Raw genomic sequence first — 25,530 nt, forward strand, 5'->3', positions numbered from 1 at the left:
AGCTTTCGCTTAAAAATAAATAAATAAATTCTATTCCCTCATGGTTGCAATGCAAAAAAACCCTTCCAAATGTGAACAGGGTGTAAACAGACCCTGTCTCCCTAAGTTTGCAGATAAACTGTTACATTTGCTGTAATGGTTCTGAACTGTTCTGCTCTCTATTAGTCATTGGAGCCTCAGCTCTAAAACGCAGTGGTGACACTTCACTGTCAAAATTGACTACTGAATTGCAGCACATTCTAGTGCATGGAATAAAAGTGTGTGACAGTGACGCCCTTAGGGAGATGAGAATTGAGTAGTGTTGGTGGGAAGGAGATGCAGACAGTCAATCATAGGGAAAGAAACAGAATTCTGGGGAAAGAAGAGAGCAGAAACAGAAGTAGTGGTGGCTTGAGGGAAGCAGGTTTTTGTCACTGAGTAATGGAGAATTACAGTAGAGGACTGGATAATATATACTTTTTAGTTATTACATAAAGCCTTGTTTTCTCTTTGCAAACCTCCCACCAACATCATCTGAGGAATTTGTGGAGTCCTGAACTTGGATCCTCTCCCACAGACCATAATGAAACAGTGAATGTAGCTCTCTGCACCTGGGATGTTTAGCAGCTAACTTTCCTATTTTTCTTTTTGAGTGAAGAGGTCCTATAGCTGGCCCTTGTTGTTATGGAACTATTGATTAATTTTTACTTAGCTTGATGCACTTTTGAAAGCAGTTTCCAAGAGATGCGGCCTGGAGGAAGGTCTTAAATGGGGATGCTCTTTGCTTTCTGTAGCAGGAGGAGCAACCCAGCTGTTCAGAATTACTAGCTCATCGTGTAGAAATCAGCAGCTAATTCAAAATTTCTTCCTTAACTGAGTGAGTAGACTCTGAACCTGAACAGCTACATTTTCATAAGTTTTTTGCAAGCTTGATGTGTTTTTTAAAAAAAAGCACATTTTATCAGAGTAGAATTTAAATCTAAGCTGCTTTCTACTTTTGATGCAATTTGTGTCCAACTTTAGTGAAAATGGAAAACTTTCACTTTGTGGTTTTCACATACTAGTGTAATACTGCAGTTTTTCTTTTTAGGGAATGAGGAGGAATCAAATACTCAAGACTTCGCCTCTATCATAACTTGTATCCAAAAGAGCTTAGTTATTAGATGTCTCAAAGTACCAACCAATATTTTTGAACTAAATAGTTTGAGGTGGTGGTTTTATTGAAGTCACTAATGTTCAAGACTAGCACAGAAATGGCCCACAATTTGGGAAGAATGAAGCTTTCCTGGCCTCTGGCTTTATTTAATAGTGCACATAGCTATTTTATCTTTATTTTATAACCAAACTGCTGTTGATGTGGTGGTGTGTTTTTTTTTTTTTTTTTTTTTTTTTTTGTTTAGACTTATTCTGGACTGTTCTGCGTAGTCATAAATCCCTACAAGAACCTCCCAATTTATTCGGAAAATATCATTGAGATGTACAGAGGGAAGAAACGTCACGAAATGCCACCACACATTTATGCAATATCTGAATCTGCATATAGATGCATGTTGCAAGGTAAGAACTATTTAAATATTACTTTGCTATAAATAGGTGAAATTGTTTAATGCACTTAATTTTAGGCTCTCTATTGTCACACTAAAGGTCTGCTTTCTAATAAATATAGAAATCTTTAAACTTTTTAAAGAAAGATTTTGGGGGGGCAATTTGGAACAGTGAGTGACCTTTAAGAGTATGACTCTATGGTGTGTTTTCTTCTTGACTTCCAAAGTACCTGCCAGTTTGCTGCTGTGACTGAATGATAGACTTTGTAATTAGTGGCATAATAGTAAACTTAAAGGGGAAATGGCTTCCTTCAGAACGAAGTAGTAATGACATTTGGGACATAAAAGAGGTGCTGATACACTAGGGAACATGTACTTCCAGAGGCACCAAAATAAAAATTAAAAGGTGTGCAGCAAAACTAAACTAATTGGTTTCAGAAACAATTGCTAAATGGGTACATTCAAACTGCTTTCTGTACTCCTGTTTTAATGTTGTCACTGCACGCTATACTGAGGTTTCTCAGTGGCTAAAATTTATTTTTATATACACATGTACGCATAGGGTAGTTGTAGCCTTGTCGGTCCCCGGATATTAGAGAGACAAGGTGGGGTGAGGCAATATCTCTTATTGGACCAACTTCTGTTGGAGAGAGAAACAAGCTTACAGAGCTCTTCTTCAGGTCTGGGAAAGCTAAATGCAGACCTGAAGAAGAGCTCTGTAAGCTTGTTTCTCTCCAACAGAAGTTGGTCCAATAAAAGATATTTGCCTCACCCCACCTTGTTCCCTGTGCCGATGAGAGGGATTCTAATGCTGGAGTAGGTACTCCACTCCACTCCCCAAGAGGCGGTAGCTAGATCAGCAGGAGAATTCTCCCATTGACCTAGCATTATCTACGCTGAAGGTTACGTTGGTTTAACTGTGCTGCTCAGGGTGTGTGGATTTTTCACAATAATATGTCAACAGTAACCACATTTGCAGGTGGGAGAAGGGGGAGGGAGATGCTGTATTGTCTAAGGCCTAATTACTTAAGCTGAAGTCTTTTTACCCAATAAGAGTCTCCAAGATGAATTTAAAGACTAACACTTAGACTGCATTTAAGACAATAAGGATAACAAAACATAGCTCTAGATCAGCGGTACTCAAACCTCTTCATGTTTTAGCTTACTTCAAAGGTGTGTACGCATGTGGTTTTTTGTCTGTCTGTTTTTTGGCCATATCTCCTCATCCCAATCTTGGTTCCACATCGCCATGACGACCATAGTTTCGGTCCACATAAATGTCCTAGAATAGTGAGGCAAGATGAAGATACAGCAACTCCTCACTTAACGTCATCCCAGTTAACGTTTGTTTTTTTTATTAGGTTGCTGATCTATTAGAGAACATACTTGTTTAAAGTCGCACAATGTTCCCTTATAAGGTTGTTTGGCTTGCCCCATTCTGCCCAAAAAAGCATATGTCCCTCACTTCTCACAGATTTCTGTACAGATTAAATTTAAATAATCTTTCTATCTACCCAATGGGACTCAGTGTTCAGTCTAGAACAGTGGTTCTCAACTCTGGTCCACCGCTTGTTCAGGGAAAGCCCGACAGGCTGGGCCGGTTTGTTTACCTGCCGCGTCCGCAGGTTCGGCCGATCGCGGCTCCGACTAGCCGCGGTTCGCTGCTCTAGGCCAATGGGTGCTGTGGGAAGGGTGGCCAGCACGTTCCTCGGCCTACGCTGCTTTCTGCAGCTCCTATTGGCCTGGAGCGGCGAACCGCTGCCAGTGGGAGTTGCAATCGGCCAAACCTGCAGACGTGGCAGGCAAACAAACCGGCCCAGTCCGTCGGGCTTTCCCTGAACAAGCTGTGGACCAGAGTTGAGAACCACTGGTCTAGAAGATACCATCAGAGATGCTTAGTTTTGCAGTTCTCAAACTGGATTTTTGTCTCCAGAGGTAACATGCCTGTTAACAGCAAAAATGTTTTAAAACAAATAATAGAGGTGAGAAATAACAGACCTCAAACTCTATTGTCGCTCTGTAAATTTGTGTACACAGAGTCAATCCCTTACCTCTCTCTCTAAAAGTGCAGAGTTTCAAAAAGTTCAATGACTAGAAGATTGTTGGGGGCGTAATAGATCTGGACAAGAAGTCTGCAGATAAATGTGAGAAGCGAGGGACACATACTTTATTTTGTTAAAATATATTTGCTGTTGAAGGAAAAAAACCATAATACTTAACGTGACTTCATAAATATCTTCCTCAATTACCTTTTGAAATGAAATCCCCAAACAATCATTCATTTTCTGATATAGCTGTAAAACTAATCTGAAAAGTTTTTTCAAAATAAATGTTTAAAAATGTAGGTTTCATTTTTAGAAGGTACACACTATACATCTATCTCTGAGTTGTGAAGAATGTGTTTAAGGTTATAACAGCCAACAAGAATGCACTTTTATGTAGAAAACCATGATTAAATAGTCTTCCTGACTAGTGATTTAAATCAAATCCACCCTGATCCGTCTTGGCTCCTCCTCTGACATACAGATATACCTTATCACTAAGGTATAGGTGAGTGCCTTGGTCCTTGGCTCTTGGAGCTCTGTGATTTTAGAATCTTAAGCTTTCACTTCAGAGGATCGCAGAACAAACAGGTGACAATTGTTAGTCATGTTGCTTAATGCACTACTTGAAAGTGCCCAGATGTTATGATCATAAGCATGGTATAATCTGTATAGGATAGGAACATTATCTGAAAATTTTGGGGCCTACACTTTTTGGAGAGAGGTTTCTTCATCTAGTTCAGAGCATCATCCCTCTTAGGAGGAAATGTGAGCTTCAATAAAAAGAACTAATATTCAGAGTAGTTTTCTGAACGAAATCCATGTCTTTTAGTTGCTTCTCAGCAAGTTTCAGGGCAAAGAGGTGTGTGCAATGTGTATAATCTGTAGCTATTCCGTCTTGGAAGTATTTTGAGTTTACAGCAATTTTGTTAATCTCTGGCTAATCCTGGTTTTGAGAAAAGTACTGGTATTTGGTTTTTGCTTGATCCCATTGTGTCTAGTTGTAGCGGTAACTTTGCTATTTTGTTACCTTCCCTATAACGGTGGGATGATTATTACTTGCTTTGCCACCAATTGAACCCATTGCAATGGAAAAGAAGTCAACACAGAAAGGCCTAGTCTACACTATACCAGCCATCTTTTTCTAGCTATACCAGCAAACCTTCCTAGCATAGAGGCAGCTCCTACGAGCAACATTGTGTTTTTGCCAATATAGCTTATACTAGTTCCCTAAATAAAATAAACTAGAGCAGGAAAAGCACTTACTAGTTTGAATTGCCATATCTCCTAGGAGCCCTAGTCATGGATATTATACTGGCTGAAGCCCTAGTGCAGATGCTGTGAAACTGGCTAAAAAACAGTGCTGAGAACAATGAGGTTCTGGTGCTCGACTAGGGCTCCTAGGAGGTATGGTAATTCAAACTACTAAGTGTTTTTCCTGGTCTAGCTTATTTTATTCAGGGAACTGGTATAAGCTATATTTGCAAAAGCACTTTTTTGCTCATTGGGGCTGTCTATGCTCGGCAGGTTTGCTGGTACCAGCAGACTTTATTTTTCTATTATAGATTGCTTCTTGTCCCAACTAAGGTCTAATGTCAAAAAGGTCTAAAGTCTCACAAGGATATGGAGACAATTGTTTGTCTTGGTTCCAAATTGCAGTAATTATTTTAGCTCCGCCTCCTTAGTTTGAGTATTGACAGGAGGTGTCATCTGTTTGCAAACAAAAATGGTTATGGGAATCTTGCTTTTAGGGATGTAAACTAGCCTTAAAATTCTGGGATTAGTGAATATAGGTTTCCATTCAGTTGGTTCTAAAACCAAAGAGGAGGATATTTGACATGAATGATAAAAACCAAAGTAGATGGTTCTTATGGGAATAAAATGCGCGCTCGCTCTCTCTCTCTGCCACACACACAGTTCAGCTCCAACTCTTTTTTTTTTTTTTGACAATTTAGTCAATTAAAATTTTCAGCTAAAGGAAGAAAATACGCAGGAACTAGGATGCCTTTCTTCCCCCCCCCCTTGCATTACCAAGGTCTGAAGATGTTCAGAAATTGTATTAAAATCTGGATTGTACATACAGGTGAGATGCCTTACTTCCTCCTCCTGCAGTAGATTCTGAAGTTAGCCATACCTCACTGGCCGCTTTGCTTGCAAATGCCCTTACAATTGCTGATTTCCAAGGCAGTTGTATCAGATCCATGTGCAAGACCCAAATGGGGGATTATACAGACCTAAACTGTAACATTAAACAACTCTTTTTTTGTTTTAAGACCGGTCTTTCTGTCGTGCAAATTGAGCCTTCATTTCAAAATTAATATGATGGGAGAACTGCTTGGGACATTCTGGTTTCATGTCCTAGAATCAGATTAAAAGTTCGCTTGTGTTCAACTTTGTGCTTCACAAACTCTGTTCTCTTTAAATGCAAGTGTTAGGGCTCAAGAGTTTAAATAAACAATTGGGGCTTAAATTCCAAAATATCTCTGGTTCAGATCTTAAAAATTAAGGTGTGTTGTGGATTTTTTTTTTGTTTCCCCCTAACAAAATTTAACACTGCTTGATCATCTGAATAATCATTCATTGTCTTGCCTAGTGCTGGAAAGACTCCATTTTGTTAAACTCAGAATATAAACTGGAAACTGCATTGCACAATGACAGCTCTTTTGTATAGCTGGCAGTTAGCAGTGCTGCTGTCAAACGGCTTCTGTATTCTTCTCCTATTAATGTATTTCCTGTTTAGAAGGACCTTAAGTACTGCACTCTGCACGGGTCAACTCCTTGTGATGCCCTGCTGAAAGAAGGAAACTAGGTTGAAATCTATACACTTGAGAATCTCTCTCTCCCCCTCCCCCTGTGCTTATAAAGCAAAAAGGTCCATTCAAATAATAGAAATGTAGGACCCAAAGGGACCTCAGTAGGTCATCTTTTTCTGGTCCTCTGTGCTGAGGCAGGACTAAGTATTATTGAGACCATCCCTAACCAGTGTTTGTCTAACCTGCCTTTAAAAAGCTCCAGTGATGGCTATTTCCTACTGAGGTTATGGAATCTGTTCCAGTGCTAAACTACCCTTACACGTAAAAACTTTTGGCTAATTTCTAACCTAAATCTCCCTTGCTGCTATTTAAGCCCGTTACTTCTTGTCCTGTCTTCAGTGGCTAAGGAACAATTTATCTCCCCTCTATAATACCCTTTTACCTACTTGAAGACTTATTATGTGCCCCTCAGTCTTCTCATCTCTAGACTAAACAAACCCAGTTTTTCAATCTTTTCTTGTAGTTCGTGTTTTCTAGACTCTTAATCACTTTTGTGGCTCTTCTTTGGATTTTCTCCAATTTGTCCACATCTTTCCCAAAGTGTGGTGCCCAGAACTGGACTCAGTGCTCCAGCTGAGGCCTTTTCAGTGATGAGTAGAGTGGAAAAATTGCTACTTGTCTTGCTTAGAAAACTCCTGTTAATACATCCCAGAATGACGTTGGCTTTTTTTTGGCAACAGTATTAATGTTGACTCATATTTAGTTTGATGCATTATAACCTCCAGATGCTTTTCCACAGTGCCCCTTCCTAGGCAGTCACTTCCCATTTTGTGCAATTGGTTATTCCTTCCTAAGTGTAGTGCTTTGCATTTGTCCTTTATTGAATTTCATCCTGGTTTTTATTTCAGACCATTTCTACAGTTTGTCTAGATCACTTTGAATCCTAATCCTGTCTTCCAAAGCACTTGCAACCCCTCCCAGCTTGCTACTGGCTACAAACTTTCATTATACTTTCTATGCTGTTATCCAAATCATTTATGAGGATATTGAACCGGACTCAGCACAGATCCCCTTGGAACCCCACTCAGTATGCCCTTCCTGCTTGACACTGGATGTGCGTCACATTGGCTTAGTCTACTAGGACCAGACCCTATTCCCAAGTGCTTTAATGAAACATGTTGTAGATTTAGAAAAGCATTTTGGTAATTGCCATCACTCTGGAGCCTGGTAAAAAGAATGCCCAGGATCTGTAAACCCCCAAATTCCTGGTGAGACACGATGGAACATTCAACTTGCCTGGAAACATATATTAAAAATCACATTATGTCAGGATTGAGAGTGTTCATGAGGCAGAACTTCAGTGAATCTTCAGTCTTTTCAAACTTCAGATACATCCATTCAAAACGGAGGCATAGGCTCGGTCTAACCACTATATCGAAGTTGGTCTCTTGCTGCAGAATGTGTGTGGCCAAATGGACTTGGATTGGTAGTCTGCATCTCTGCATGCCTCTGATTGCATAATGCTTTAAGCCTACAACAGTGTGCATTATTTTCATATGGTTTTGATTTCTGAAAACTGAAATATGAGTTATGGCCTATAGAACTTCCCTGAGGAAATACTGAACCAAAATGTATAGACACTCTGGTGGTCAATATTATAATTACATATTAGTATTACACCCACTGTGGTTTTATGTTTAATTCAAGGTTGTACAAATCTCCAAATTTATGTAACTAAAACAAAGTGTAATATGATGTGCATTAATGAACATTTTTAAAATAGCAAAATGTCTCAAACTGGGACTAAACTATTTTTTTCCCCATGGTGGTGTAAAAAAAAAAAACTGTAAAAACCACCTCTGGTGAACCATGCCATCCTGAAAAGCAGGAGAATCCATCTACAGGATGTTTTTCTAAAATACCAGTCATACCACTAGAAACTAGCAGACTTGGTTTCACATGACTTATGGTGCTGAATCAGGCATTACTGTGGTCAAAGATCTTAAATAAACATTTCTCCCAATACGAAGAGGAACTAACTGAAAGCATGAAACTGGCAGATAAAAATCTTATTGCAATTTTTGAAAAAATGTGTAGCTTGAACAGTTGATATTAAAAACAGTTGTTCGGAGTCTTATATAGGGGACTGTTGGAATGCAAACCTGGAGGAGGGGAAACTCTCTGTCCTGGAATAAACAGAGGAATACTAATAGACTCCTTTACTAGACAAATTTTATTAGCGTGTTACAGGAAAATTCGTTGTTCGCTATGTGGAAAAGAAGTTGGGCTCAGTTGGCTACTCCTGATGGACCAGCAGTTGAATCCTCTCCATCCAATGTCAGCCTTGTCCCTGCCCAGCCTTGATTTTCTTTTTGCTTTACCCTACTGTTAGACTGAGGTTGGGGGGAGGAGGTTGTACAGGTTAAGTAGAGAGACAGCCGCCAAGGAGTCCAAGTTGTTGGGTTTTTCCTTTGCTCAACAGAGGGCCTCTGGTGTAGAAGCAGCAGCCAGGGCAGAATAAACTGAGGATTCTTTTTATTCCCTAGGTGTCCTAACCAAGAATCGGGAAGGAGAAAAGTCACACTGTACTTTACAAACAACTAGTCATCAAACCCTGTATATAATCTCAGTAACAAAACAGTTCAAACTTCTCATACACGAAGCTGTATTTATAGGCTACAACTCAAGAAACATTTTTAGGATTAATGGTTGCTCCATTCCTATCAACTAGGTAACAAAGCTCAAGAATATTCTGTCTTGGGGAATACCGAAAAGAATTGCCATTTTCAAAATGGCTTCCATCTGCATGGGCTTCAAGCCAAAAGCTGCCCTAGCAAGAGTAGCTAGTGTCTCCTGACTACATAGTGGGCTGCCATCTTCTTTGAAAGGAGCTTAGTTGTGAATCATGGGAAGTGATGGCCATTTTAAAAGAGGGCATTTTAGCTGATGGCAACCTGTGGCCTCAGTCTGATTTAAGAACAATGGGAGGTGATAGTCATTTTGAAAGATGGCAATCCTTTGTGATGCTCTCTGAAAGAGAAGACTTCTTTAAAATGATGAAATATAAAGTTCGGAAAAATAGTGGCAAAAAATGACCATAATACTAAATATTTTTAGAAACTAGAAACTATTTGTTGTACTGTGGCTATTCTACAGGGGGAGGAAGGGAATCCCCAAACTGTGTATTTTACAGTCTGAAGTCTAATTCTTCCTTCAAACTGAAGAATTTTACATGAATCTTCCCTAAGCCACCTTAGCCAACTACAAGAGACTAACTGCATTGGAATGTCATTTTGAACCTTTCAATAATAAAACAGATTATGAAAATCTACAAGAAGGATTGTAAAACGTCTACTTCTGTCAAAGCTGAAGGTTTTACAATTCTTCTTTCAGAATAGATTTTAACAATCTGATGTTGTGCTGATGTCCAACTACCATTGCTTTAAGCATGCAGTAGGAATCTATCAGGATATACCTAAATTAAATTTTGAAATTGTCAATTTTTCTCATTTTAAGGGGAAAACGTAGCTGTAAGATCAATTACTTGATTTCAGAGTTCTAGTGAATAAATACTACTTTACAAGTAAAGAAATTATAATACAGATGTTAAACAAGTCACATACTCGAGCTCCAGCTGGAAGCTTGCAGCTGTTTTGCAGACATGCCATTTTGTGGCATAAGATCTGTACAGTAGTAGAGCAAAAATGCATTTTTCTGTATTGTGCTTTAAGTTTACTGAAAATTCCCCAGAAAACTAATCTAAACACTAGTTTAGATTGTAAAGTCAAAATAGTAAATCGCAACTTTGATTTTTATGATTTTGATTTGAGTTGAGATTCTTTTAGAACAGTGAGTAATGTGTAATAGGTAGGCTGGCAGAATTTTTTCCCTTAAATACATTTTGCAGCAGCAAATTTAATAGATCTTGCTACTGTTATGTGTAGTTTTAAAAAATAAATGCCTTCTTTGTATAGCCTTTGCTATTGAAACACTAAAGACTACTGTACAACTGAGTACTGTAGTTATCAACAAATTGCTGTCTGTAGCGAAAAGAATGTCAAACTGGAAAGTGCTTCACTTATTTTAGAACTGAAAGATACTTGCCATTCGCTCACTGGTAAATGAGTAACAGAACTGGTGTCCATTCAGTTTTTTCTTCTAAAAGAACTAATAAAATAGTGTTCAGATTTTAGTAGCGTCTCTTCTTTGTTAGTCTTGTTTTGGCACATGGATTTAGCTACTGAAATCACAGGAAATACACAAGTCTTTATCTAGCCATTGTGGGAAGCTTGTAAATTTCAGAAACTTCTAATCTCTTAATTGTCAGTACAAACTAATGAAATTCTAGAGTATCTGTGACCGTGTGCTCAAGTCTGTATAAGAATTTCTGTTTCTTGTGGGATTCTGTAACTCTCCTTCTTGGCAGCACAACTACCTTTTTCAATTTTTGCATCAAAATGGCTAGAACACAAGTTCAGTGTCTGGTCTCTTTCCCTGAAGTTAATACTCTTGTTGGTGACAGCAGCAGGAATATGACTAGTATCAGTTTTCATTACAGAAAGAGGAAGATCTTTAGCTATAAGCATTCTACTCTGTGCAGACATTCAAATTGTCCTATACATATTTAATACCTCACATCTCTGCCTTCCATAAAATGACATCAAAAAGTATTGCTAAATTGTAGCATTTGACTTCTTCCTGTGGCTAACTTACTCAATACACTTGCAATATATCTTTCTGTGTAATAGAAACCACTGCCTTGTTGAAAGCTTTTTAAAGAATATCTGGATTGATTTATTCAGCTGGGAAAAATAGTAACATGCCTCATACCATCATGGTGATATTTATTTGAGACTAATCTAAAATAGGATGCATTTAAAATGGCTCCAAAAATTTCTCGTTGAGCTAGTTGTGGTGGTACATGGTAGTTGTTGGTGTCTGGACGCTTTCCACAATCCTTTGAGAGGGCAGTTAACTTTAAAGATTACTGAACTGTACTTTTTAATGAGGAACAGAAGTAGCTGATTAGAAATTCTGGCCTTCAACCATTCTCTGCTCTAATGACTGCTTCTTGGAGCAGCTTGTCCTGGAATCCACAAGGGGAGAGGCAATTCTTGATTTAGTTCTAAATGGAACACAGTCTGGTCCAGGAGGTGAATATAGCTGAACCGCTCAGTAATAGCGACCATAAAATGTAATTATATTTAAACATCCTTGTATGGGGGAAAATGCCAAATAACACCCCCTCAGTAGCATTTACTTCAAAAAGAGGAACTACACAAAAATGAGGAAGCTAGTTAAACAGAAGTTCAAAGGACCAGTCACAAGGGAGAAATGCCTGCAGACTGCATGGAGAAAACCTTTAAAAACACCATCCTAGAGGCTCAACCCAAATGCCCCCCCCCACCCCCAAACAGTAAGAGGACTAAAAATTGCCACCATGGGTAAACAGCAGAGTAAAAAGAGATGGCTAGAGGCAAAAAGGCATCCTATAGAAATTGGAAGTAATTTCTTAATGAGGAAAATAGAAAGGAGCATAAAGCTTCCCAAGAGTCAGTAGGGCCAGGCCACTGGAGGAATGAGGTGCTGATGGAGCATTTAAGGAAGACAAGGCCATTGGGGAAGAAGCTAAATGAATTCTTTGTACAGGTCTTCACTGCAGAAGATATGGGTGAGATTCCCTCCACATCTGGACCATTATTTTTAGGTGACATATCTGAGGAACTGTCCCAGATTGAGATCTCAATAGAAGAGGTTTTGGAAAAAAATTGATAAATTAAACTAAGAAGTCACCAGGACCAGAAGATACTCACCCAAGAATTGTAAAGGAATGCAAATATGAAATTGCAGAACTAATAACTAGGGTATGTAACCTATCACTGAAATCTGCTTCTGTACCAGATCACTAGAGGATATCTAATGCAATGCCCTTTTTTTTTTTTTTTTTTTAAGGCATTACAGCGGTGATCCTGGCAACTACAGGCTGGTAAGACTAACTTCACTGCCAGGCAAATTGGTTGACATGATAGTAAAGAACATAATTATCAGACACATAGATGAATCTAATATGTTGGGGAAGAGTCAACATGGCTTTCATAATAGGAAATCATGATTTCCCATCTATTGGAATTCTTCTGAGGGAGTCAGCAAACATGTGGACAAGGGTGATTCAGTGGATATAGTGTACTTGGACTTTCAGAAAGTATTTGATAGGATCCCTCACCAAAAGCTCTTAAGCAAAGCAAAGAGTCATGGGATAAGAGGGAAGGTCTTCTCATGGATCAGTAACTGGTTAAAAGACAGGAAACAAAGGGTAGGAATAAATGGTCAGTTTTCAGAATGGAGACTGGTAAATAGCTGTGTCCCCCAAGGATCTCTACTTGGACCTTTTGCTATTCAGCATATTCGTAAATGATTTGGAAAAAGGGGTAAATAGCGAGAGGGCAAAATTTGCAGACAATAAAAATACTCAAGATAGTTAAGTCCAAAGTTGACTGCAGAGAGTTAAAGGGATCTCACTAAACTGGGTGACTAGGCGCCAAAATGGCAGATGAAATTCAGTGTGAAGTGCAAAGTAATGCACATTAAAAAATATAATCTCAACTATCCATACAAAATTATGGGGTCTAAATTAGCTCTTCCCACTCAAGAAGGAGATCTTGAAGTCATTGTGGATAGTTCTTTGAAAATATCCACTCCATATGGAGCAGCAATCAAAAAAGAGAAGTGTTAGGCACCAAAAGATATACTGGAATTAGGGAAGGTGCAGAGAAGGGCAACAAAAATTATTGGGGGTATAGTACAACTTCCATGATGGGAAAGATTAAAAAGACTGGGACCGGTCACTTTAGAAAAGGGACGACTGAGGGATTTTGGGGGGGGAGGGGGGTAGGATAGAGGTCTATAAAAACATGAGCGCTATAAAGAAAGTGAATAGCGAAGTGTTGTTTTCTCCTTCACATAACAAATGAAGCAGGGGTCACCCAATGAAATGAATAGTCAGAAGGTTTAAAACAAAAGGAAGTACTTCACACAATGTACAGTCAACCTGTGGAACTAGTTGCCAGGGGATGTTGTAAAGGCCAAAACTGTGTTTGAACTGGATTAAAAAAATTCATGGAGGATATGGCTGTCGGCCAGGATGGTCAGGGATCCAACCCCATGCGCCGGGTGTCCCTAAACTTCTGATTGCCAGAAACTGGGATTGGACCACAGGGGATGTGGATCACTTAAAATTGCCCTGTTCTGTTTGTTCCCTCTGAAGCATCTGGCACTGTCCACTGTCAGATGACAAAAAGAAAAGGGAGTACTTGTGGCACCTTAGAGACTAACCAATTTATCTGAGCATAAGCTCACTTCATCGGATGCATACAGGATACTGGGCTAGATGTACCGGTGATATCATTCAGTATGACCATTCTTATGCTTCTGCTAATTAACATACAAATCTGTGCAGAGACCTTTTCTGATCTGTAACTGTTCCAGCATATCTTGTTTCTCCATGGCTCACCCATGTAGCCAGAATACTGAAAATATTAAGGCTAGTCACAATGGGTGCAGGAGCACTTCCAGTATGGTTAGTGATTTCCCTCTATTTATTTATTTATTTATTTGACCAAAGGCAATTGGGTCCCAGTCCTGCAAGAGCACGTCTGGCCAACTCTAAATACAAGTAGTCCCACAATTACCAAACTTAGTGAGTGTCTGCAGGATTGGGCCTGTAATTTCAAAGTATGCCTCACATGGTCACTTGGTAAAGGTCATGTTCCTTGTTGGGTAATACACACAGGTCCTGTTTGGATCCATGAGGAATGGTTGGAAGAAGGGCTAGCCTATAGATCTGTTTTTGTGCATCTGATGTTGCTTTTAATACTGAATATTCTGCCTTCACTTTAATGTTTGCTGCTGGTACACTGAATATGGCTAGAATTAGAGAAAGCTATTATCTCCCATCCCAACCTGCCACAAACAGTACATAAGAATTATTCTTGCAAACAAGTTGGCACTGCTCCATCCTCTTCTACTGGAATTATTCAATGGGGGTAGCAAAGAACCAAATACAAGGAGACACTAAATACTGTATTTAGCACCTCAAGAGCTCTTTAAATCATGTGTATTTCAACCATTGTCAGGAGTATTGTCCTGGATTTTAAATTGAAGCTTTGTCTTTACAACCACCCTTGTACTTGGTGTGGGAGGTGTTTTCTTTAAGAAGCCTTTGTATTATGTACAGGCTTCTACTTTTGCAAGCAGTGAAGCAAAGGAATGGGTCCTGATCCATAGAATGGAAGCCAGAAGAGAACTGGTTTAGGAAAACCAGCAGCTGCTATATATTGTGGTATCACTGAACAGTTTTAAGCCTGCTTTTCACCACCCCAGACAAAAAATAAAAATCTTCCTGTCGCATGAAATGTTGCATGCATGACACATACCAATTTTTTAGGAAGTCTGAAGTAAATCAGGCAGATATTTCCAAGTAGTGCTTTCACATCTTCAATTTTGTGTTTTGTCTTTTTTTTTTTTTTTTTCAAAACTCAGATTTCATAGCTTAAAGACTTCAAAGTTCTTTCACACTTATCCCCAGTGAAAACTATCAGTTTTATTCTGTGTGGACATCTAGTGATTTACTGTGTTTCTAACCAACCCAACACTGGAAAATCCACATCCTGATTTTGGGGTTTGAACATTTTCCCCTGTATACAGAAATACATTTATACCCACATGCTGTAACTTTTCATACAGTGCCAAGAAAAGCCACATGCTTCTACAATTGCAGATAATACTTTAATGTACAAACCACTCTCTGTATATAGCAGACAAGCAATCAAGTTCAATCAGATTAGACTGGTGCTTGTTTTTACTTTTCAACCTTTAAGGAGTCACTTAACCAGGGACACTTGCCCTAGATTTAAAGCTAACTTCTTGGTTTTGGTTTGAGCTCCTTTAGGTAGGGGGACAGCAATTTGCAGAGCCTGACGGCCTGTGTAGTAGCCTCCCAATCCAGTAAACCTTGATTGAGATGCGCAAGGTAGGTCTGCGAAAACTGCTGACTAGTCCAGTACCTAGTCTGACTCTTTCCAAAAGCAGTTTAGGGGTGTCTCACCATCTTTTGTCTCATGGAAAATAGATATGAAAGATAAATAGCTTTTTGGATTACCTCTTAACAGTCTTTTGCAGATAGCCCTGTGTATTATGGATCCTCTAATTACAGTTTTGAAATGGGTCTCTTACCGCTAATGACTTGCAATATACTTTTGGGCTTCCTAAATCTCTGAGTAGCGTACATTTTATTGCAGGAAAGCAATAAATCTATAACTCAAATATTCAAATGAAAGTCCTCCCTCTTCTCTCCCCCCCCCCCCCCCTTCCTTCGCCTTTCCCCTTGCTTGCAGGTGGGCAGGCTGTCATGAAAAAAGTTCCAGGAACCCTTTTTGGATTCTTGTGTTTGTGTATATCCTAGCTGAGTAACAGAGAAAACAGGTCAACTGATCCCTCGTGCCCAAGTCTCTTGTCTTTAGAGGAGACAGCTGGCTATTCTGCTTCAGTACTTGTAATGGTACTAGCTGGTACATGAGAGCTTTATAAAATGAGTTTATATGATTTGGGTAGTGTCAAGGTACCTTCCCCGCTCTGAACTCTAGGGTATAGATGTGGGGACCTGCATGAAAACCTCCTAAGCTTACTTTTACCAGCTTAGGTTAAAACTTCCCCAAGGTACAGACTATTTTACCCTTTGCCCTTGGACTTCCACTGCCACCACCAAACATTTATCTGGGTTTATTTTTATTGGGAAAGCGTTGTTTGGAAACATCTTTCCCCCCAAAATCCTCCCAACCCTTGCACCCCACTTCCTGGGGAAGGTTTGGTAAAGATCCTCACCAATTTGCATAGGTGACCACAGACCCAAACCCTTGTATCTTAAGAACAATGAAAAAGCATTCAGCTTTCTTACAAGAAGACTTCTAATAAAAGTAAAAAAGAATCACCTCTGTAAAATCAGGATGGTAAATACCTTACAGGGTAATTGGATTCAAAACATAGAGAATCCCTCTAGGCAAAACCTGAAGTTACAAAAAGACACACAGACAGGAATATTCATTCTATTCAGCACAACTCAACTTCTCAGCCATTTAAAGAAATCGTAATCTAACGCATATCTAGCTAGATTACTTACTAAGTTCTAAGACTCCATTCCTGTTCTGTCCCCGGCAAAAGCATCACACAGACCCTTTTGTTTTTCTCCCTCTTTCCAGCTTTTGAAAGTATCTTGTCTCCTCATTGGTCATTTTGGTCCAGTGCCAGCGAGGTTATCCTAGCTTCTTAACCCTTTACAGGTGAAAGGATTTTTCCTCTGGCCAGGAGGGATTTTAAAGGTGTTTACCCTTCCCTTTATATTTATGACAGGTAAGATGACTAGTGTTTTTATTTCATATTCCTCCATACTCAGTAGAATCTTGGAGTCCAGCTCCTAAAATCGTTGGGCAAAACTATCCAAACCCAACAAATTTTTACTTTGCTTCTTACAGCAGATAAGAAGACATAGTTGAGTTTATACTGTGATACATGGTTTTTTTTGTTTTGTTTTGTTTTGTTTTTTAAATGGGATGTCTAAACTTCAAATCCATTAAATGAAATCATTGGATTCTAGGGGAAAGTGGGGAGGAGGGATGGCAGGAAGGGAGGAATCGGGTGCTTCACAGCAACATAATTGTCCTCCTGCCTATCTACCCTTAGTGCTTCAAGTCTAGAACTGCTCTCCTAGAGAGAACAGCAGTTATCAGTTGCTATTTGATGCCTTTTTCTGGGTCCTCCTAGTTAGTGTCATGCATGGCCAGCAATTCATAAAGATCTCAAAAGTTTAAAGAATGTCACTTGACTTTTCTGTCCTTTAAAAAAAAACAAAAAAAAACGGGGTGGGGGTGGGGGGTCTTGACCCTTGAAACATGGTATTTGCCTTATTCTGGAAGGATCAGGGTTATATCCCTTAGTCTTGAACCTTATGTTCAAACAAAATAAGGTTGACTTGTTTGCAGTGGAATTCATGATTATTACTAAGGATATGATTTAGTCATGGAGGTCACAGCAGTCATGGATTCTGTGACTCTACTGGACCTCTGTGACTTCTCTGGCTTCAGCTGGGACTGTGCACCCCTGCCCTGCAGATGGGGCTGGAGCTGGGTCTCTGCTCCTCGCTCCCCTGCCCTGCAGCTGGGTCTGGAGCCAGGACTGTGTGCCACCCACTCACCCTCCCCCACGTGGCTTCTCTTGGGGCTGGAGCTGTGCACTGCCCCCTGGGGCCACAGACAAAGCCATGCGCCCCTGCCTTGGGGCTCTGGCCAGGGTTGCAGCTGTGCACGCACCCTTGTGGCTGCATCCGGAGCTGTGCACCTGTGGCTGGCTCCAAAGCTGGTGCTATGTGAGCTCGCTCCCCCTCCTATGGTGGTGGGGGTCTAGTTGTCATTCATGCATGGCTCCCCCCCCCCCCCCCCCAGCTCTGCCCCCTGGTTATTTTTAGTAAAGCCACACACAGGTCACAGGCTCCTTGCCTGTGACCTGTCCATGATAAAATCTTAACCTTAACAATTATCCATAAAAATAAAAAAAACCTACTGAAATTCCCTCATGAGTTTGCAATAGATGACTACCAATTATTCAGTGATCAAGTGATCATTATGCAGATAGCTATAGAACCAGTTTGAGAGAGAGCTGTGTGGGGTGGTTTCATAGGCATAAGGAGATGCTGAGCTTACTGAAAAAGTTGGGGGGAGGGGGAGGAGTTCTTTAACTAACTGAAAGACCAGAAAAAACTTTACATATATGTGAAGTATACGTTAACATCTCTTCTGAAAAATAAGGACCATATATTGAAATGCAGTATGTAAAGATGCTGTAACTTACAAGAGAACCAGTCGCAGTTTATAATGCATGTCCTTCAGGCATTCTTTTCAATGCACAGTAGTGTATGTTGTGTCCTGAGCAATATCATGTTGCACAATTCAGTTCTGTTCTATGTCTTGCTAGGCGTCCCGTTGGCAACTCTCTCTTCTGAATAAACTGAATTAAGACAGCACTTATGAGCTTACATGTTCACAAGAAAAAGCTGTAGATGGGAATTACCATATTGGCTGCAGACATTCTTGCTGTTTCCAAGTACTTAAAATCTTGTTTGTAGCCAATGAATCTGGGAGACTGTAGGGAACATAAAACACTAAAAATTTCAACTAGTCTCATTTTCTGTCTGAAAATAATAGACTACTATATGGTTTAAAAAATCTCTATTACATACAAAATTTTCATTTTAGTAATGTTCTAGTTTAGTTTAGTCTGCACTGGCCAGCATTTTCTGTATCGACCGTTTAATTGTTTCCCTGACTAGTCAGTCAGTCTCTCTTCTCGCTGAAAAAAAGACCCTTTATAAATGTAAACAAGGAGCTGAAAAACATCTTTCCCCCTCCCCCCCCCCCAATTAAATAACTTCAGGATGCTACTTAAAGACCACTTTATCAAACGTGATTGATTATTTATTTTAATTGCTGAATTATGAAAAGTTCAGGTTTCTGGATGCCTTTTTAATATAACTTTGTAGCTTGCAATTACAACAAAATATCAGAGCAAAATCACAATCTATATTCTTTTTTCTTTGTTTTGCAGACCGTGAGGACCAATCAATTCTTTGCACGTAAGTAAACAAAATAATTGAATTCATAAGCTGGCTGTTTTTATCATATTAGTGATAGTACAAGGAGCTTGGCTACTATTGCCCGGATAGATTACTCTTAGTGTTCTCTTAGCAGCTGCTTGTAACAATTAGCAACACATAATATAAAATCTAATCTAGTCTGAGATGTTGACTCATTCATAACATGGTGCACTTGAACTTTGTCCCACTGTCAACTTACTGAAAGTGTTAAATAGCATTTACCACTCGATAAGCATAATATCTTAAAACAAACAAACAAAAAAACCTCATAAATCGAACAAGTGAATCTCTCTAATTTATAGATCAATAATGTTCTGATAAGGTTAAACCATACTGTAACCATTCAAAGTGTAGAGGCTAGCTGAATAACTACAATAAAGGATCGGCTGCCTACTTGGCAGGTTCAACTTCAAAATTCACTCAAACTAAGGCTCTTTACCTTTTTTTTTTTTTTTTTTTTTTTTTTTAACGTATCCTATATTTTTGGTGGCATATAGTGCAAAGGATATTGTTTGGACATTTTAAAAACGAAAGTGAGAACCCCCAAACACAAATGAGTTTTTGAAGAAACTGGCTGGTTCTTTACTTTCTCATCTCTCTCCAGCTGGCAATAGTTTAGGTTGGACTTCCTTTCTGGCTTCCCCTGAGTGAGTTGAGGTTTGAAGGGCCTCCTAGCTAATTTACAATCTTCCCTGTCAGTCACAGCTCCATGTTTGCTAACCTACCAGCCAGCTTATTTACTTAACTTCAAAACATTTCTCCTAAGGGCTTGTTTATATTAGACTTCCTATCTCCAATTTGATTACCAATTAACTCCATTGTAGGTAACATGTCTGTGAAGGATAGTTTGGACACTACCACAAATGTCCGTTCCAGGACACACGGGCTTGTAGGTTACCCTAGGGCACCTAAAGCTTAACAGACTGGATCCCTGCCTATCCAACCAGAAGCAAAAAGTCTAATATTTTCCAGCCTATAAAGTAATATATGAGAAGCTGGAGAAGGATTGGGTTTTCCCAGGGTAGATATGGTACATTCTAAATGCAGGGCTACCCTTCACCCTCTTATTGAAAAGTGGGTTAGGGCTATTAGTGTTCAAATGGCTATCGTTTTACAAAACAGAAAAACTCCCTCTGAGGAGGATAGCATTAGGATACTGTCCCCCAAAGCAAGAATAAACTCTTTTTGCCATGCTTCTGGTGACTGGAAGCTTCCAGGTTTTGCTTCCTAGAAGGAGCAGACAACCCAGCAACTGCCACTGAAGTTCAGTGAGAGCTTCTCCAGTGTAGCACTACACAAAATCAATATAGCTTACTTTAAATGGATTAAAAACTGGCTAACTAGTAAATTTTGAAAAGTAACTGTACATGGAATCATCATTCAATGAGGATATTCTTGATGCAGTCCCACTGGTTCTTGGTTTATTGCTATTTAGTATCTTTATCAACAATCTGGAAGAAAATATAAAATCATTACTACTAAACTTGCAGATGACACAAGTAGTTGCAGTATTAATAAGAAGGCAGATTGGTTCTACAGGCTGACTTGAATTGCTTGTTCAAAAGGGCTCATTTTGAACAAGGTGTGTCTTAATACAGGGTGATGCATCTGGGAACAACGAATGTAGGTGACACTTGCAAGATGGAATTACAGTCATCTTGGAATTGCAGTCATACTGAACAGGACTTAGGGTCATAGCATATAACCATTTGAACACGTGCTCCCAGTGTAATGCTGTAGTTAAGAAGGTCAATATGATCCTCTGTTTAAGCAGGGGAATACAGAGTAGAAGTAGTGAGGTGGTATGATCTCTGTATACGGCACTAGTAATTTAATTACTGGAATACAGTCTAGTTCTGGTCCACATATCAAAAATGTCAATTAGAAAGCGTGTTTAGGACAGAGCTACAAGAATGACTTGAGGTCTGGAAAACATATCTTTATATAATGAGAGTTTAAAAGCTCCATCTCTAACTTATCCGAGAGAAGGTTAAGAGGTGACTTGATGACCATCTAAAAGTACCTATGTGGAGAGATCTCTGATAGTTCTTTGATCTTGTCTAGCTTCAGCTTTCAACTACCGGATCTTGTTATGATTAATCTGGAAATAAAGTGCAGATTTTTACAGTAACGTTCATTAACCATTGGAAGAACTTACCTGTGTTTCTGAAGTTCCCTCTATTGCCTGTGACAGCAAGACAAACTGACAAGAATATGACCTGGTAGTTCTTAGCTCCAACTAAATCTCTCAATGCCTCAAAAATTTTTCAAAACTTCTCTGCTCTGCTGATGTGATGCCTGTCTGAACTGAATATTGGCTGCCAGACACCCCTCTCCCCCTGTACTCCTTAACACGGTGGATTTGAAACCTGCGGGTTTCAGGCCCTTCCGATCTGGTGATGGACAAATCCCTCAAAAGATGGACTAATTTCTCACTTGTTTAGAACAGTCCCATATAATGAATTGATGTTTGTTATGCCTATATTTCTCTTTGGGTATGCACAAACTGTGCAACTAAAGCTTCCTCCTCTAGGGGCAATCTATTAAAGTCTCTTTAGTTCTTGAGGAGACTAACACCTGTCACCCAACAGCAGAAAACCCAACTTTATCCAGTGCTCAATCTAGCAGACTAGTGACCCCCAAAGACTGCCAAAAAAAGGCCTGGCACCAGCACATATGCCCCGGTGATGAAGCAGATCACATGGCTTCACAGACATTGGTACCAAAGAGGACAGAAACACCTCTGCTACCAAAATCTGGGACTAAGAGGGGCCACTCCAAACAGAGGCTGAGACTTCGAATGGAACTCATTATCATAACACAAAGTTTTTTGATCTTGAAAACCCTCTGGATACAAATCCACCAAGCCCCACATAGTGCCAAAGACTGGTGAAGAAAGGCAGCCTACAGCACAGAGGAATACTTCTCTGGCACCAGTCCCAGAACTGGGATTGCACCTCTCTGCATTGAGATCTATAGCAGACAGTGTGCCTCTAAGTGAACCGGGACAGTGACTGGCACAGAGGTATTTATCTGTACTGAGAGTGCACTGCCCAGAGAGGAAGTCAGTCTCTCTATCGCATGCGTTCTCCCAATCCTGAAGTAGGGAACCCTATTCTCTATGGTGCCACAGAAGCCTGCCATACAGGACTGAAAATCCCCCCTGACAGGAATGCCATTGGACTGGCCAATGTCAAGCTATTGAACCATATCCCTGGCTTATGGGGGTCTGACATCTCAATCGGTTAAGAGTCAATCTCCACGCTCAAAAGAGGTCACTTTACCCATCTTCTCTGGCCAGACCACCTATTGCAGATCGGAAGAACCAGATGTAGGGGCTAAGCAACACCAGTGACATGCCTTGCCACCAAAGGACCTCTCATCGTCACCTCACAAAGTGGTGTCTTTGGCACCAAATGACTTTGTCATTCCAAGAACCCCTTATAAGATTCGAGAGAGACATCCAATCAGAGAAATCTCAAGAGTTGTTTGACTTTGAGAACTGCAAATGGCTTTTCCCAATGTGGACAAACTTCAACCTTCCCGTTGCCCAAAAAATAGCCCTTAAAGCTAGTGTGCTGCCAAGGAAAAGACCATTGAAGATTGATTTGCGTATGAAGTTCTAACCAGTCACTCGCCTTCTGTTGTCCCCCATTTAAAATCTAAGGTTTTGGGTGCTATTTGGATATATGATTTCATCCTTGGTGTAGGTGGGATAGGATGATTCAGTGGACAAGATTTCTAATGGCAGCTATGGAGTTCTTCTAATTCTACCTTCCATTGCATACTGGACACAGTTTTGCCTGCAGGTAGGTAGGTCATTCTTGGGAGGGTAAATGATCCCCAGGTCCCTTTGAATCTCTAGTGCTGGTTGGAATTTTTAGTTCAGTTCCCTTGGATTGTTAGATAAATAAAGCTTGCTCCCGAGAGTTGTCTGTTACCTTGTATCTATCCATTTATAGCATCCCCCAGTTGGTTTAAAAATGCCAGTGATTAATGGGGGACCATAGTGGTGTTAGACTCCTGGGTTTGTCTAGTTTAGGAAAACCAGTACCTGTTTTCTGGCAATGGTGCAAACGCACTGTTGCTACGAACACTAAGTACTAATCAGAAATGGTAGGCAATATGTCTTTGGTAACTACCAGTGTTATAAACACACTGCCCCAACATGAGCATCACTGTTGCTGAGAAATGGTAGTAATTTATACTAATGTAATAGCACCCTAAAATGTAAATACACATTGAAACAGGAAATGTGGGGCTCAAATGAGGACTGTAGTAGCTTTTCGTCTTGCAAGGAAATACCAGATGCTTGAATTTAAGGAAGGTGACAAAACTTCTTGTACTGTTGCTGCTGCCTATTATGGTTAAATGGGTGTGTGTGCCAATCTGTTCCAGACTGGTGACTGAGATGAAGAAATCCCTAATCTGGGATACTAGGGTTCTGTGAGAAATGTTCAAGCCTCTCCTAGACTTGTTGTTTTTAGCTGTAGGACTCTGTTGGTGTTTAAAATATGAAAGCATAAGTTACACTTTTTTACTGGCATTCTAAATTTGAGAACCTTACCACAAGCTTATGGTATTCCCTTGAAAATGGTGACTAGGCTTGATAAGTGGTCATTTTACAGATGCATGAAGCCATAAAAGGGTATATAATCTGAATTGGCTTCAGATGGGAGTGGTGGGATGGAGAAGAAACTGAGTTTGCTTCTAAAATGACAACAGCAGCAAATACCAAGCATTTCAGTATGCAACCTCTGGCTGGGTTCCAGCTTCCTAACATTCCCCTGACAACTGGTGTGAAAAGATGTGAACCATCTAAGAAAAGACGAAATGGAGAACTATAAATAGTATATAAATAGTAAAACCAATTCTTGGATTTTCTGAACCAGTCCAGATACTCGGGTGTACCTCTCACTTTCCAGCAGATGTAGGCAGGTAGTTATGATGATCCTTTATCTACAGGCCTTGCTTTCTGAATTCTAATCCAATTGTTTCTAGTAGGTGAAGGGTCCACCCAGTTATTTCTCTGATAGGAGCTAGCAAGGAAGCTTATTCTGCAGAAGCACCTGTGACTGCAGTTGTTTCTGTAGCTACTTTACCGACCAGCAGACTTTACGCACATGCATCCATGTGCTTTTGGTGCCTAATATATAAGGGATCCCGTCGTCTCTGAGGTAAGGTGCTTCCTGTCCTCAGTGTTTCAGAGTGAAGTAGTATTCCTATATTTTCTGGGGAACCTTGTGACTGAGAAGAAACCTGCAAAAGAGCAGGTAGCAAGCAGTACTGGTCATCCTTCCTCTTGCAGTGGGTCTAGCTGCTAGAAGAGCCTCTTGCTTCCAGGCGAGCCTGTTCTTGTCCCAGTTTTGAGGAACAGCAGCACCGTTTTGTCTGAAACTTTTTACAAAATTTGGTCTGAGGCAGGCATCTAGCATGGGGAACTTCAGTCTGAGTGGTTAGTCTGGCAAAGTTAAAAGCAATTGAAATAGCTTGCAGCGGGAAGCGTTGGGCAACCTTAACATGGCTGTGACACAGCCCCCCCCGAACACTGCTCATTCAGCTGCCTATCTTAACTAAATGGTACTTTATTACTTTGCAGCAGAGAAACTGATGAGGGGGGAAGCCCTCCACTAAGCACTAAGGCTCTTTTGGGGTGTCAGTTCTAGAAGTGATTGCTGTCTGACCTAAATCTTAATGCAGCACTGTAGCACACACGTGGTCAAGCAGTGAGAGTCAGCAAGGTCCCCCCTGCACCAGCATGACAATTAATGCAGTGGTGTGCAAACTTTTCTAGTTGTGCCCCATCAGGGTTCCTTCCCCACTCTGAACTCTAGGGTACAGATGTGGGGACCCGCATTGAAGACCCCCCGAGGCTTATTCTTGCCAGCTTAGGTTAAAAACTTCCCCAAGATACAAACTTTGCCTTGTCCTTGAACAGTGTGCTGCCACCACCAAGCGTTTTAAAGAACAGGGAAAGAGACCACTTGGAGACGTCTTCCCCCAAAATATCCACCCAAGCCCTACACACCCCCTTTCCTGGGGAGGCTTGAGAATAAGATCCTAACCCATTGGTTACAAAATCATCAAAGACCCAAACCCCTGGATCTTGGAACAATGGAAAAATCAGTCAGGTTCTTAAAAGAAGGATTTTATTTAAAAAAAAAAAAAAATCTCTGTAAAATCAGGATGGAAAGTACTTTACAGGGTATTCAGATTACCCTGACCCCGTCCCGATTTGAAAGCATCTTGTCCCCTTATTGGTCCTTTGGGTCAGGTGCCATCCAGGTTAGTTGAGCTTCTTAACCCTTTACAGGTAACAGGATGTTGCCTCTGGCCAGGAGGAATTTTATAGCACTGTATACAGAAAGGTGGTTACCCTTCCCTTTGTATTTGACAGCCCTCCTTACCATTAATGGAATCTGTGTGGTGTCGTGTCGTTCCCCCCCCCCCCCCCCCCCCCCCGCATTACTGCACAGCTAAGGCTTCCTCAGCCATAGAGCTTGAGCTGGAGG

General features: G+C 40.3%; 1 protein-coding gene across 4 annotated transcripts in view; it reads left to right on the top strand.

The window, feature by feature from the left end:
* Positions 1 to 25,530, top strand: part of MYH10 (myosin heavy chain 10) — a 135,238-nt gene that overhangs the window by 21,655 nt on the left and 88,053 nt on the right. For all 4 annotated transcript variants that reach the window (XM_074970843.1, XM_074970844.1, XM_074970845.1 and 1 more), the window contains exons 3-4: positions 1,380 to 1,536; positions 18,970 to 18,997. In XM_074970843.1, the coding sequence (XP_074826944.1) occupies positions 1,380 to 1,536; positions 18,970 to 18,997 (185 nt within the window). The remainder of the gene's footprint in view (positions 1 to 1,379; positions 1,537 to 18,969; positions 18,998 to 25,530) is intronic.

This window comes from Natator depressus, chromosome 14 (assembly GCF_965152275.1).
Source record: "Natator depressus isolate rNatDep1 chromosome 14, rNatDep2.hap1, whole genome shotgun sequence".
NCBI lineage: Eukaryota > Metazoa > Chordata > Testudines > Cheloniidae > Natator > Natator depressus.